At 37.0% G+C, this 15,481-nt stretch overlaps 1 protein-coding gene across 8 annotated transcripts in view; it reads left to right on the top strand.

Annotated features, from left to right (window-relative positions):
* The window catches only part of SLC4A10 (solute carrier family 4 member 10), a 151,148-nt gene that overhangs the window by 66,635 nt on the left and 69,032 nt on the right, over positions 1 to 15,481 (top strand). For all 8 annotated transcript variants that reach the window (XR_009963294.1, XR_009963295.1, XM_062611058.1 and 5 more), the window contains 2 exons: positions 3,184 to 3,330; positions 12,145 to 12,283. Coding sequence is in view for 6 of the 8 variants with exons in the window: in XM_062611058.1 (XP_062467042.1) it covers positions 3,184 to 3,330; positions 12,145 to 12,283 (286 nt within the window). In the remaining 2 variants the exon portion in view is untranslated. The remainder of the gene's footprint in view (positions 1 to 3,183; positions 3,331 to 12,144; positions 12,284 to 15,481) is intronic.

Genomic DNA, 15,481 nt, shown 5'->3' with positions numbered 1-15,481 from the left:
TAACCCCAAACAACCCTTCTACTTAGATTTTATTCTGAGAAATGTCTCTAAAAGATGTATTCATATTAATAATGCATATTTCATATCTGTCTTCTCTAGGGCATAGAATTCTTACCTCCGCAAAGTGGAGATATTTATAGCACAGTACGCTTTTTCTTCAAAAGTTTAGGGGAAATCCTGATTTTTACATATGCTATTATATACTTTCATCTGTATGAAAATTAAATGTAATTAACATGATTCCTTTTAAACATTTTATAATATAATTTGTTTGTTAATATAATTCTATAAAAATTAGAAAGAACACTATATAAAAATGGTCATTATGCCTTAAATCCTTAAAAGATTTTTACCTAAGGAGTGTTTTGATGCTTTGAAGGTAAATCACAAGGGGTCAAAGCCTCTTATGCTATAAATGCATGGATTTGAACTAACTTTATATTCTGGCTTTTGTTCCCCAGCTATGTGCAATTTGGTTAAAAACAGTCTTTTTTAAAAAGCAATATTTATGCAGTTTAACAGAGGACAGGTAAGATTGTATAAAGGGGACATTGCAGAGCAGATCAATTCCGTGTATTGCATTTCATTAATAAGCTTTCAGACTGTAGATAATATTTTAGAATAATTTATTTTCTCAGAGGTTCAGTTTTAAAAAATTATTAGCTCCTAAATCCTAATACTTAAAATACTTAAGCTTGGCTTGTTTATGCTTGGCTTTCCTAGAGGCACATCTGGAATAAATCAGTATTTTAGTTCAGAGTGCATTTTTGCAGGAACAAGATCATAGTCTTTCCATGATAAAACTCTATTGATGTTGAGGTAAGGTTAGTTGAAAAAGCTCAGGAAGACCGTAGGATAAAATCCTATGGCTCACTGATATCTAACCCACCTGACACAGGCAGGGACACCTTCCGCCAAACCAGAGTGCTCAAAGCCCCGTCCAGCCTGGCCTTGAGCAGTTCCGGGGATGAGGCAGCCACAGCTTCTCTGGGCAACCTGTTCCATTGTCTCACCAACACCATAGTAGAGAATTTCTTCCATGTGTCTAATCTAAATCTACTGTCTTTCAGTTTAAAAGTATTTGCTGTTGTCCTGTCAGTACATGCCCTTGTAAAAAGTCAACCTGTTGTAGTGCTTCACTGAACCTTGTTGCAAGAGTCTAGATTCTTCTCTCTGTTTATTCAGATTATACCTTGATGGTACTCTGTTGGCCTCAGTAGGTTCACACAGAAGGAAGAAGATCCATTCTGCAATTTCTTGGTTATCCATTTCGGTTTCCAGGTTCCTGTTTTTGTGTTCAGTGTGAACCAATTCTTTCTGCATAGGGAAAATTGTTGTGGTATTCAGACATAGATGAATGTTCTGGAATTTTAGGGCCTGTTTTCTAGTTCACTGAATAAAGAACAGTCTGGACTCGGGTCCTGGATTCAGCCCTGGAAATTAATGCGTGTGAACTTGAACCTGCATTTCCTGATGCAGGTACAGCCTGAGCATTGAAGTGGCACAGAACTTCAATCATGAATTGAAGGATCATCATGCCCATTTCTATCACAAAGCAGCAGGAACTTATTAAATTACTGAATTAAAAAAGCAATCTATCTGCACCTCGGGAAATTATTAAATCTTAGGGAAGATAACCCGATTCCTTTCAAAATATTTTGGGTTTCTTTTCTCCCCAAGGAAGGGGACAAAGAAGTGTTGAATACTACATTACTGTCCTTTGGTATCTTTTTAATGTATTCTTTTTATGGAATACATATTTCCTTGCAATATATTTGAAATATACCAAAGCCATCAGTTCTTGTTAAACCATTTCTTGAGTTAAATGTAATAAACATGAAGAAAGAGGAGTCTAATAAATAAGTATTAAAAAATCCTCAACAATTTCAGTTCATGGTCTTTGCTTCTGAAAACTCTCCTGACTCTACAAGAATAGTTTCCTAAAAATTGATGCCTCTGCTTTCTAGTGTCCTCTGCATGCATCATAGTTGAGGAGGTAACTGGTGGGGTGTCCAGGCCTTTTCTCCAGCTTGTTTTGGCTCCACCTTTGCAGATAATTCCTATGAGCTTTGTATTTCTTTGATGTATTGTGACAAATGCTGCCTTGCTCTGTTTTCTGTCCCTGCTGGAGTCTCCATGGGATTAGAGATCACATGCTACCTTAGCTTAATGTTCTTGACCTTTCTCAGATGATTGACACTGCTGAATGATTACAGCAAAGCAGCAATTATCCACTAGCTGTGTTATGCTTATTTCAAGGAGGAAATAAATGTTATTTGAGATGAGTAATGTGGACTGTGTCTTTCTGCTGAGTAACTGTAGGAGACTTGCCTGTGTTGAGTCATGATTCCTTTCCCATTTGTTCTGTTTTGTGGTACTCTGTGGTTGCTTCCCTTCTGCTCTCCCCCTCCTAAATGATTTACTGTGCTCTGATCCTGTTATCCCATATAGCTAAGAGCTAAATCTTTTGGGCTTGATCAGCAACATAAAATTCCTCAGGCTCAAAGATGGTGGTAGGCATGGCAATATACCTTCTTATGTATCTTAAGAAATAAAAGAAACGAAAGCACCCTAAGCTACCAGCAGTGTATTTGTTAAGTGAGCACATAAAATTGTATAGGGATTTTGCAGTCTAGCTTTCAGAGTGTTTTATTGTTTTTTTTAAGTAATCTTTTTTTTTTTCTGTTCTTTTTTTTTTCTTTTTTCTTTTCCCTTCGGTTAATTTCCCACAAGAATTCTGTCAAGGTTTGGCTCATAAATAGCAGTGAGTTTTGTAAAGTTCCTGTACACACAAAGCAAACAGCAACTTCACCAAATGTTCAACGCAGAGAGATCCATGTGTCTCTTCATGTTACTGTTTTGGAAGACATTTTACAGAACACCTGTCTAGCTTTAATGAAAGTTCACACACAGAAATGCAAATTTGAAGAAAAAACTTTAAAAATCTGACACTGCATCATAAGGATTGTATCAAGCATGACCTCTATCAAGGGATTGTATACATGTGCCACTGCATCATCATTACTGTAGTCAATAACGTTATGACTATGACATTAGAATAATCAATATTATATGATTAAACAGCTCTAATGATTATTATACCACTAATGCTATTATGGTTATTAATATTGTTATTATGTTGCCACAGCCACTTTTTAAAACGTAATTTTATTTTCCCCATAGGCCATCGAACATTGTTCATTGGAGTTCATGTGCCACTGGGTGGAAGAAAAAGTCACCGACGCCATAGGCACCGTGGGCATAAACACAGAAAGAGAGACAGAGAGCGAGATTCAGGATTAGAAGATGGGAGAGAGTCTCCTCCGTTTGGTAAGATAAATTTTATCTTTGCATAGATCTTTTAATAATAAACATCAGTATCGATTATGCATACTTTACCCTGTTACATCTTGAGTACCATTAGCAGTGGGGTTTTGGAGAACCCACCAGAGCCTCTCCGGTCTCTGTTGGAGAGCCAAGATTTATTCCTCTCATGAAGAACAGCAGACAGTGACAGTCAGTACATGAGAAATCTCAGTAATTTCTATGACTGCAGGAGACAGTCCATAAGTGTTCTCATAAAGGTAGACTTCCACCACCATTGAGAAGGACTGAGCACTTTATGGCACCAGCTGCCCTCAGTGAAGGCTCTGGAGTATTTGCCTCTAAAACCATGATGTGCTGGATGCTGGAGTGGTGGTTCTTTAGACTTAGTTTTGTAATAATGTCCATGTTACTGAAGCTGCAGTGTTTTATCAGATGTGAACTATGATCCAGATTGTGTTTGCCTTTTCCTTACATGACACCATAATGTGCCATTGTGAGATGAGTCTGCTGAGGACTTGAGAGCAAACAGGAAAAAAAACTTTTCCATTAACAAACCTCATACAAAACTCCTAAAATTCTCAAAATTTTAAATTAAAAAACATTACAGAGAACAGAAAAAGGTAGTAATGAATAAATTAGTCAAGCTTTGTTTCAAAACATGTGCGAATATTATTTGCTGTTCAAAAATAAAAAGCCCATGTGCTGAAATATCCGGTAACTGTTGAAAGTATAGTAGAAACCTATATAGAAAACAATTTGTCAGTGTACAACAGAAGAATGTTTTTAAATCATTAGGGAAATGTGCCAATATAATGTCAAGTTACAGAATAGTAATGATAAGACTTCATTTTAATCTGAAATTTGTATTATGTATGTAGAAAGATCTGGAGCAAGTAGATTATAAGTGCTGATGGTTACAGAGAATGAAACAAAGTCAAGCCTTTTTCAGGCTCAGTAGATATTGGCTGTGGTGTTTCTGTCTGGAATGTATTTCGAATTTACAAAGACCCAATAGTGTACTGAATCCAGTTTCTTGTAAACCAGCAAAGTTCATAAATTATTAAAATAGTTTTCAAAAAGAATATGCATATATACATATAATGTCAGATTGAAAAGAAACAATTGAAAGTTACATTAGACAAGAAGTGAGATATCTTAAACTATGAAGCAATGTCTTATGTTAAGTCATCTGGTTTTATTTAAGTGCCAGTATGTGACACATTTTGGCTGAGAACTTAGCTCTGTTCTTTCTACTTCTGGAGACCTAGGCTTGTGTCCTTCCTAATGTCAAAATGAAAAAAAAAAGGCCCAAGGCAAAAAAAAAAAGCAACCCAAAAATGCCCGAAACCCCAAACCTGATTGAATCTGTCCTTAATAGTCTTTTGGCAGTTGTGCAATAAAATGCACCAGTCAACGCAGCTCTGTGTTGTTAAAATCAACCTATGTTCAAGAATGCTCCAATGAGCATTTGTGAGCAAAATGCAAGTGCATTTTGAAGTGCATTTGTAAAATGTTGTTCACATCACTTTTCTACAGCCGTACTTGTTTGAAGTAACAGGACTGCACTTTTGCAAGTCACATTTTCACTTGTAAAGGTATTACAGCTATGAATTAAGCGGTGTGTAGGTAACATAAATCATTATTTTTCTAAAAAAGCCCAGGACACATAAGATATAGAAGTAATCTCTGGATCCAGAATGCTGAAGATACTCTGCAAAATACTTGGGTGATAACAAGCCAAATACAGAACTACCAAACATTCAGAAAAGCCTGGGAGTATCCAATTTTTCCACCCTGAAATAATATCTATTTAGAGAAATTTGAGGGTTTTTTCCTTTGGCTGACTGGCCAGAGAACCAGACTTTGAGTGTTGACTTCTGTCCAGCCAGGCAGAAATGTGGCATCGCATAGACAACAGTGGAAGGGATTTGTCTTATGAAGGTAAATCTGACAGTTATACAGTGATGGAGGGGTTGAACACAGAGCAAACAGACAGACAAAATTATACAGGGATTAATCATAGTCTATATCCACATCCTTGATTTTACAGTGGATTTTCCTTACAGGAGTTTCAAACAGGTGGTTGTGCTGCCTGGGGAAAAGCACTTCCTTTCAAGAGAATATAAACATAGTTTTTCTATGCTTTTATTTACTCAGAGGGAGCAACAGATACTTCTCACGCTAAATCTGAATCCACTAAACCTCAGTAATGCTTCTTAGCTCTCATCTCCCAGTGACCACAAGGTTATATCAGTATCCAGAGGCTGAAGGAAATTGCAAGGAAGACAAATGCACTTCTTACTCTTGATGCATAACTTACTGTGAGGTACTGCTACCTAAGAGATCGGATCCAAAATATTCCCTTAATTTGTGAATCATTCTGATTTAATTGAACATGCAGAAATGCTTAGCTGCCTCTTCTCTAGACGCCTTTTAAGATACTTCTGTTGAATGGTAGGAGGCTGTATTCTTGAGAACTGAGAGGGAGGAAGGGAAAGAAAATATTTCAATGAGCAGGTACAAGAATAAAGACAGAGAAAATAAGCATTGTGAGCACAGCTGATAGAAAGCCGTGCTTGAGATAAGTCAGAAAAATAAATTGGATTTCTACGTACAAGAGAATAAATTAGCAGTGTTTTGAAGCAGTGAAGTATGAAAGGAGCTATAATAAACGATGCACCAACTGAATAATAGAGATGCTGGAACAAGTAAAGGCCTGAAATATTCAGACATGAAGTGCTCCAGACTGCTCAGTTAAGCAAGCATGGGGTGAAGCATTATTTTTTGTCATAATCTATAACTTTGTAAGTTATAACTTCATCTGTGAAGTACCATTAGGTGCAGATCTTGCTCTGCTGTTATTGCTTCAGTTAGCTGTGCAGTACATAGTGCTGTGAGACTGTGCAGGCCCCACTCAGTGGACAAGTGCCACCAGGTTCCTATCCAGTGAAAAACAATTTCTTAAACAGTTTTCTTTGCATCAGCATGGCTAGAAAACCCCTGTATTCACTGTAATGCCCACAGCTGGAAGCTTCGTGTCACTTTCTTTGAGTCCTGTCTGGAAAAGCTGTACCAGCTACTTCCTGAGATAAAGTGTTTGCAGAGAACAGATTTTTTAGAACATTCTGACAGCAGCTCATAAGCTTTTTCTTGATCTCCTACTGTCACTTTTGAAAGGTACCCTGAGTATTCTCAGTGTTCTCTTAGATTCAGAGCTTGTAGACAAATAATACAAAGAATATATAGGTGATGTGCCCTTTGGGGGCACAGATCAGTTACTCAAGTTTTATTTCTGTTTCCACCACACCTGATTCTTGTTGTCTGTCTGTTGCCTCCTGATGAGATGAGGTTGTGCAAGGTGTTTCCATTTTGCCATAACGATGTGTCTTTGAATCACGTGATTTGCAGATTACATGGCTTGCTCATGGAGAGGCTTTTTTGGGGAGTAAAAATTGAAAGCGAAGTGATTTCATTATTCTGGATTTCCACCAACTTGCCTTACAATTTTTTTGAAGAAAAAGAGAAATCCAGTGAAATTACCACTCTGGTTAAAAATGCAGTAACACTGTTTGCTTTATTGAAGAGGTTTACTGTTTCCAGCTGAAATGCTGCTGTTGAAATTAAAGACCCAGATTCATGGCCTCTTTAAGCTCCCCTCCTCCACAGCTTTTTGCATGACTCAAGTGTTTCAACTGCTCTGTGAATTAGGGAGTTGATATAAATTAAAAGTAGTTTGGCAAAAAAAAAAAAAAGAAGCTGTTTCTAGCCTAGAGTAGCTCCTTGTGCATCTTGTTGGAAGGGCAATGCGTGCCAGCCCTGGTGGGCTGCATGGCCACGAGCTGCCTGGGACTGCTCTCTCAGTGCTGTGGGTCATGGCGGTGCTGAAATTCTGCAATAGATTTCCCTTTGGCTGGTTAGGTTGCACTTGCTCAGTATGCGTGTGGATTTTAGTGGCAATATTCTGTATTTTCTTGATGTCTGGTTATTTTGCCTGTAATCAGTGAAACTGCTCATGTACTTCGGCTCATGAGTTAAAGATATGTTTCTGTTTTAAAATGGGCTGGAAAAGGAAGACTTTAGCTCTCAGCAGGGTGTCTTTAAGGACAGGTTTTGTAAGAGTGAAGTGAACACAGCTGTGGATACTGGGGTTTGATTTCATTCTCCTGTGGTGTTTTCTAGGACTAGATACTGTTGGGGCTTCTGCAAGGTTTGGTTTGTTCTGTTAAGAAATCTGGCTTTAATAATCTCTAGTTTTAAATAGGCTTAAATTTGTAATTCATGCTATTGGATGTGGCAAGGGAAGCTGAGCAGCCCTGGAGGTGATGCTAACAGACGACTGCACAGACGGTTCAGAAAAGGCTCTTTGAAGGTAATGCAAATAAAAATGAATTGCAAAGGGGAACTTCTCTTGGTTACTAGAGGGGCTTGAAGAAAGCGTAATAAAAGGACTCCGCTGGCAATTTGGTACCTAACCTCAAATGTTGAAGGGGTATTAATGGTGCAAATTGAATTATTTGTAAAGAATAGGGCTGTTAAGAGAAACTCCTAACCTTAACTATATAGGCTTTGTCTGCTGAACAATGGAATTAGAAATTTGAATCTCTGGGCAACTGTGGAACAGATTACAGGAAATCTGGATTAATATAAAGTACCATAACTTCAGTTATGCTTCAGATGATAATTGAAGCTTGGGAACTGCCGGTATTGTCAGATCCAAAATATAAGATTATTTGTCGTAGCCTTGATGTGATGGAAACAATTAATGGGAAGAAAATGCAGAGAGAGCTTCCTGAAACAAGATTATACATATAGGGCTGAAGTCGCAGAGGAGGAAGCAAGGGAATACTTCCTTCCATTTTATCTATGATGTTTGCTACCTTGTGTGAACTTCTGTAATATAAATTCAATACATTTTCCATGTGTTTCTTATTGTGGTATGGCTTGGACAGATTGTGTGCAGTTCTGACTGATGGCAGGGTGGTTTGTCTCATGGGAAATCCTGGTGTTCGCTGAGGAGGAGATGTGGCTCACTCTGGTGCAATGGAGTAGGTTGTTTGCTGGGATGCATTTATGTGGAGGGGCAGAGAATGATCCTACTGTCTTATCTGAGAAACCTTGTTCTGTTGGGCAAGAGGGAGCAGTCCTGACCCAGAATTGTGGTTGCACTTGGGGATATGTTAAAGGAGAAAAGGGCAGTTATGGTTCTTTCCTACCTGTCTTCTGCAAGGTGTGATGGTGATATAGGCCACTGTTCCCGCTACCTGCATGCAGCGCTGTTCCAGGGAGCAGCTGATTGTATTGCCCTCTGGGAGTCAGCTTACTAGCATTTCTGGCTTTCAGTTCAGCTGTTTTGGTATGTCTGTGCCCATATCTTGCTTTCGTTTTAGAGTTGCTAATGACTTTACAAAGAGCCTTTGTAGTGAGCAGTATGTCAGGTTGCTGCAGAGTCACTTTTCTGCGGCTCTGAACTCCAGTGTGAATTTGTGCTTTTGACAAGAGCTTATGCACCAGGCCTTAATTTTTACCCTTTTGACAATGCAGTAGTTATACAGATTTTTAAAACTAAAATATTCAGGTTTTCTATGCAGGCAATGAAATTGATGTATCGGAGGTAGTTTTGTTATCTGTGTGAGTGCTACACATACGATGTGGGTGCAAGCCCAGAGGAACACGAAGTCTGGCAGGAGGCTCCCATTGTGGAGCCACAGGAAACAGAAGCTGCTTTGGCTTTTCCTTACTGAGATTGCTCATTAGCCAAGCATTGGTTGTTGTTGGTGGTACTCCTGCTCCTGTCATGTACCAGACTTTGTGCCCAGTCCCAGCTGATCCTGGAGGATTTCCTGAGCTGGTGATGGGCCATTTACTTGGGAGAATCAGCAGCTGCTTTCTGTGGAACTCGAGTTCTAATTGCTTCTAATACATCTGTGCTCTGATATAAAATAACTGCAGTTATAGAAATACTAATGTAACAAATGAGTACCATTTATTTTATTTTTTTTTTTTTAGCTTAATCTAGATTACTTTCATTGTTTTTTAGAAATAGCAATAATAATATAAAGGATTTTTTTAATGTTGGCTGTACTACTTGAAATAGGGATAGACACAGGTAGTATTCAGGCTGATTTCTGTTTTCCCAGACTTCAAAAACATTGAGTGTCCTAAATTGCAGATATTATGCTTCTAGATTGTGGATTAAGTTATCACAGTTTGACAGTCAGCAATTGAAGTATTCTTTCATTCTGTTTTTGAATCATAGATTACTCATTTTCCATATAATACATTAATGACATATTTGGTATTTATTACTCTGATGAATAAGAGCCAAATCCATCTGCCATTGCTCACGTGAGTAATCCTGTTAACTCAGTTTTACAAGTGGAACCAACAGATTTTCTTTTTTAGTTTTACTGTTTTCCTATTGTTTAATTTTCTTAGGGGTTTGCCCTTGAAATAAAATTATTGTACTATGAAGCAAACAATAGCTTCTTCCCCCCCCCCCCCAGCTTGGCATCTGAAACTCCACCTATGGTTTACAGGTTTCAGACACCAGTACAAATTACAGCAGCAAAGAAAGTTAGCCAGAATCTACAACCTAGTTTTACTCTTGTTTTAGAGAGGATGAAAATAATTTAGTGCATATTTTAACATATATGTAGATTCTTCACTGTTGTCAGTGAAGTAGCTGTGTTACACAGAACTGGTAAGAACAGGTCACAGCAGTAACATGTTTCCTTGTTACTGCTCACCTGACTTCAAGAGATTTCTGATCCTCTGCTTTCCTTGCCACGCTGAAAGTGTGCATTTGTATGAGTATCATAACTTTCATAAAACTGCAGCTCTGCTGTATAGCACTACTCATTTATTACTTAATAGTAGCTGTTGCTCTAAATCAGTTCTAGTGCTGATTTTATCAAGAGTACAGGATGTTCCTGGCAATGCTTATTCTCAGATTCTCACTGCAGTCCAGCTCTCTACCAAAGCAGCTTGTTCTCCATGTTCTGTTACTTGTCATGTGCACTTGCCCTTTGCAAGTTTGTATGTCACTGAATTTTTTCCTTTTGGGAAATAATCTTAACAAGTTGCACCCTTCTTGACCAGAATATGCTATCTAGTCTCGGATTAAATCTTGATGTTGTGTTTACGTTATCCTTCTCTAGAACATACCAACATGTGGATATCAAGAACATAAAGAATTAAAAAAATCCCCAAGTAAACAGAAATACGTAAAGAGAGGCTGGAGGGGGTCTAGAATAGAGGTTGAAATGGCCTTAAAGAAAAAAGAGGACTGAAGAGTAAGAGAGAGAGTAACAAAAGAAAGGGTATTCTTCAATGATTCACCACTAGTAATTTCTGTCCCCTTGCCTGTCCTCCTGCAGTTCCATCCCCTAAAGCTCAGTAGTATCTGAGCCTGTCTTTCTCTCCTTTCTCTCCAGTATTTCTTCCTGGGTTTCATTTCCTTGCTTTGTGAAGGAGTAAGTAGCCTAGACCATACCATATCTTTACACTCTGCTTAAGCAAATAGACCTTACGTGAAAACTGTCAGGTACTGTTTGTATTTTTTTGCTATAGCAAATTTACTGCTACCAAAAAAGGTATCTGTACTGCTGAATTTAATCTTCTGAATCGGTTGCCCATTTAATTATTTTTGATTACAGCTGTATTTGCCCTTCAGCTAGCATTTGGTGAGTCTATTATCTCAGTTTTTCCAAAATTCAGTGAGCTTGAGGATCCTATATGGAAAATACTGTAGGTTGTCTTACAAATACAGTTGTAGAACAGAACTTCATTTAGAGAGTGTTCAAGGAATCGCTGAGCTGTTCTGCTGGATAATCAATTTTTTGGTTGACTGGCAGCCTGGACCCTATCAGCTCTTACAAAGGGCTTTTGGTTCCTCTTAGATATATAAAATACATTAGCAGAAAAAAGAACTGTGTATTTTTAGAGAGACTGGATTTCCTCCAGAGCTTGTTCATTTGAGATTTACATCTAAATAAACAAATAGGATTTATTTTTTTTAAAGAGCCTTACAAAATTTGAGCTATGAACACTGAATATACGTGTATGTTAAGGTACCTTTTGAGTTCTGGAAATTTTCTGAGTGATGTGAAAAACAAATCGTATTTCTCTAAAATGCATTTAGTGTTTTGCACTGAAAGGTTATGAAGAAAAATAACTAGCAAAGAGAAGACTGAGATAGGAAGAGTAAAATAGAGAAATTGGGACAGATAAACTACTTCTTCATTTGTAACAGCCTAACCATGTAGAAACAGTTTACAAAAGGGCAGGGAGTGGTAGGTGTGTAGATGGTGATGTATTCTTGTTGAACTTCCCAGTGTATATTGACATTATAGAGCTTTTTTCCGGTTTCTTTCTGCAGAAAAGGTAAAACAAAGAATGTACATTTAGTATACCAGCTTTGTGAGCTGAGCTGGATCTGTAGATTTAGACTTAAGATGTGGCAGAGTAGTTGTAACACTGGACTAAAAGAGTTTTATCAGCAATATCTATGCTGCTGTCTGTGCTATTTTCTGTGAGATAACATTTCAGCTTCCAATAATCACTATTTCTGTACATCACATTCTATCTTTAGATGAGATTGTTTAATTAGCAGACTAGACAACTATGATAAATAAAGAGGCCTCAGTCTGAAGGTGTTTGTATATGAATATTTTTACAGTATAACTATAATCATATTTTCTGTGTGGCACTAAGTGATAGGGGTGGAAGAGTCTTGATAATCTCATGAAATTTTAAATATTTGCTTGCTTGGAAAAATAAAAATGGTGTTCTGGAGTTTATATTTTTATTTTTCCCCAGATACCCCATCACAAAGGGTGCAGTTTATTCTGGGTACAGAAGACGATGATGAGGAACACATTCCTCATGATCTTTTTACTGAGCTTGATGAAATTTGTTGGCGTGAAGGAGAGGATGCGGAGTGGAGGGAGACAGCAAGGTGAGTGTTTTCATGAGTTTTTAAAAATTATCTGTAGCTATTGGTTGCTGGCATATTGAAGAGTGATTTGAAAGCTGTGGTGAGATCAGGAACAGATTTTGGGTATAAAGCTTAAATAAAACCATAATTTTAATCCTTGGACTGCTAGTAGTACAACAGTATTTGTTGTTTCCCAGAGCCAAATGTTTTGATCTGGATTTATGAAATATAGGTCAGAGTGAATATCAAGGGAAAAAAATATCAAAGTAAACATATCATCTCTCTATATAAATTAAAAATTAGTGATTTTATTAATATTTTAGCTCATCATTTTGAGAAACTTTCAAACTTTGTATTCTATTTGAATCCTGAAGAAACAGATAAAGTTACCATTATAAAAAGATTGAAGTGAGGAATGAGATTACTTTGGAGCAATAAAACTTTTACATATTCTAGCTATCAATGAACAGTTGATTTTGGGACTTTGAGTATTCAATGTTGGGTTATTTTTTTTTTTTTTTTTTTTTTTTTCTTCTGGTTGTATGAGGTTTTTATTTCCTCTCCCCTCCCCCTTTTCTTGATTTTGTGAGGAGCTACATATGTGGGCTGCTTAGAATGAATATGGCTGTTAGCTTCCCTTTAGTTTTACTGCAAATTCCAGGTTTCCCAGAGGGACACAGAATTTTCTATGACCTTCACTTTCCTTATCTGTCTATAAGAGGCATAGACAGATGCTAAATATAGATCTTAACATGTACAAAATTCTCATATGGGGGTTGTGCTGCAAAATTAATGTAGTAATGTTCCTAACTAATCTTATTAATATTCAGAGAGAGTAAATCTATTCAAGTTAATCATCTGCAGTGTTCTCATACTGATTAAGAATATATAGAACCTTCCAAGAAGGGTATCAGCTTCTACTGTGATTAAAAATAAAAATCACCATGGCTTAGGTTAGTTTTAGGTAGGGAAAAAGCTTCTTTAGTTCAACTAAAAAAAAAAAGGTCCTTTGCAGAATTGTGTTTCTGAAAAATGAGAACAATTTTTATTAACATAAATAAGATAGAATTTGAAAGGAATAGGTGAAATAAAGGGTTTTCTGTCTATATAAAGGGGTTGATCTGTCTCTGTGTACAGCCTTTCCAGTTGTTGTTTGGGAACTAAAGAATCAAAAATGTTTAACAGGAGCAAGATGAGATTGTTGAAAAAGGACATCAAAGCACAGCCAAGAAAACTATATTCAGAAAATACAAAAGTGAAGTATAATAGCTAATACTAAAAATTTCTTTAACTTTAGAAATAAGATGAAAATAAAGAGTTTGGTTGCCATGCAGAAGAAACTGATAAATGATCTTCACTTTGGATCCAAAAATTGCAGACAGCATTTGACGTGGGGTGGCTGGCTGTTAGAACAGGAAGAGATGGCGGTGAAATGACCAAATTCAAAATTGAAACAAGAGTCAAAGTGCTTTATCTGTGCAAATAAGAGGGTGCAATAATTTCCATCATAGAGAGATGAAAGAACATGTATTTCATGGATATGGTAAATCCTGTCTTCCTGTGAATCTCTCGGGTGCATTGTTGTACTATAGCAAATGCAGCAGCACTGTTCAAAAAAAGATAAAATTGGTTGGGATGAACAGATTTTGGAGCTATGCAGGGCTTAGAGCAATATGTGAAGGAAAGAATAATTGTAGACTTGTAGCTAAGTGGAAAATTGGATCAAATGCAGTACAGTGGTGTATCATGTCAGACTAACAATAATGCTGTTTAATCAGATAATTGATTTTTGTTTTTCTGACAAAGAAACAGTGGATCTTTATTTTAGTGAAGTATTTGATATGATACAGCAGTGGGAATTTATTACTTAAACTGTTCTAGTGTAAAATTGTATTAGTGGGTAAGGAACTAACTGAACAGGTGCAGTAGGTCATGCTGAAAGATTAAAAACTATTGGTGTGGAAGGTAGTGACAACTAACTTCTGAAGAATTAGTCTTTATAAATAGCTTTATTCTTGAATGACAAAACTAGGACTGTAGTAATGAAACTTGCCGATGATAAGAAATCGGGAGGTATTGTTACTCTAGAAATAAATAAGGATATCGTACACAAAGAGCAAAGAGACTTGAGTAATAGAAATGGGACAGTGTTCAATATGCAAGATCATATACTTAGAAACTAATACACTGGATCCCTTTCAATTTCAGTGGTTTATTCAGGATTTCTAAGGTACTAATTTGATTAAAAGCATGGCATGGAAAGGATGCACCCTTTGTTGCTCTTCCAGCCTTATTACATGTTTTCCACCTGTGCGAAAAATGCCACTAGCAGTATTTGTAAATCTTATTGTCTAGCATTGGACATAATGCCATGTAGATGAATTAAAATTCAAAGGATAGAGGTCATTAATTGTCTTTAATGAGAATGATGGCACTAAGTAATTCTGTATTCATTTCACCAAGCTCTGCATGGACTGAAGGGGTGGGTTCACTCTGATGCAGTAAATCCGCATCTTCATACTTTCTGTTTGATTGAAAGTGCACAAACAGTTCAGGTTTACAATTTTTAAAAAATGGTTTTATGCTGTTTGCTCAAGATACTTGGGATGTTTTGTTCTTAATTTGATCAAAATAGTAACATATCAAAGGGAACCATGGATAGGATTTAACCGAAGCTTGGTGGTTTCCCCCCCTAACCCTCAACATCTCTCATGAGCAAAAGCATTCCTGCAGATTAATTAGTAAGAACAAGAAAAAGTGCCCTGCTGTTGCAGCCTGTTCCATTCCAGGATCTGTTTTAGGCTTTCCTATCCATGGAATGACGTAGTTATGTGGACACAGTGATAAAATTTACTATTTTTTCCCCCATTAATTGATTTCAAACCAGAAGAAACATTCTTTTAAAATCAATAAAAATCAGTTTTAATATTTTTTGTGTGGAGAATGCATGATGTTTCTGTTCTGAAAAAAATATCTCCAGTAAGCTTGTAGAGCAGCACATTGACGCAAACCAGTTGTACTTTATACACACAATAGTATAGTTGCAGATTGCAGCTGTTAGGAAAGAAGTTCATGTTAAAATCTATCCTAATAACCTCTTGTGATCGTGGCTGGAAAATAGTGCCTGGTTTGTGGCAAGTTTTACCCAAACTGTTAAGACTCATCTGCTAATATAAAATGAAAATTTTGGGGAGAATATCACTATGTTTCTGGAAAAGA

The sequence above is a fragment of the Pezoporus occidentalis genome, unplaced genomic scaffold, assembly GCF_034315485.1.
Source record: "Pezoporus occidentalis ecotype Australia unplaced genomic scaffold, CSIRO_AGI_Poc_V1 ctg150, whole genome shotgun sequence".
In the NCBI taxonomy this organism is placed as follows: Eukaryota; Metazoa; Chordata; class Aves; order Psittaciformes; family Psittacidae; genus Pezoporus; species Pezoporus occidentalis.
Note: the sequence above shows the minus strand (reverse complement) of the source record. Positions and strands in the feature narration are given on the sequence as shown.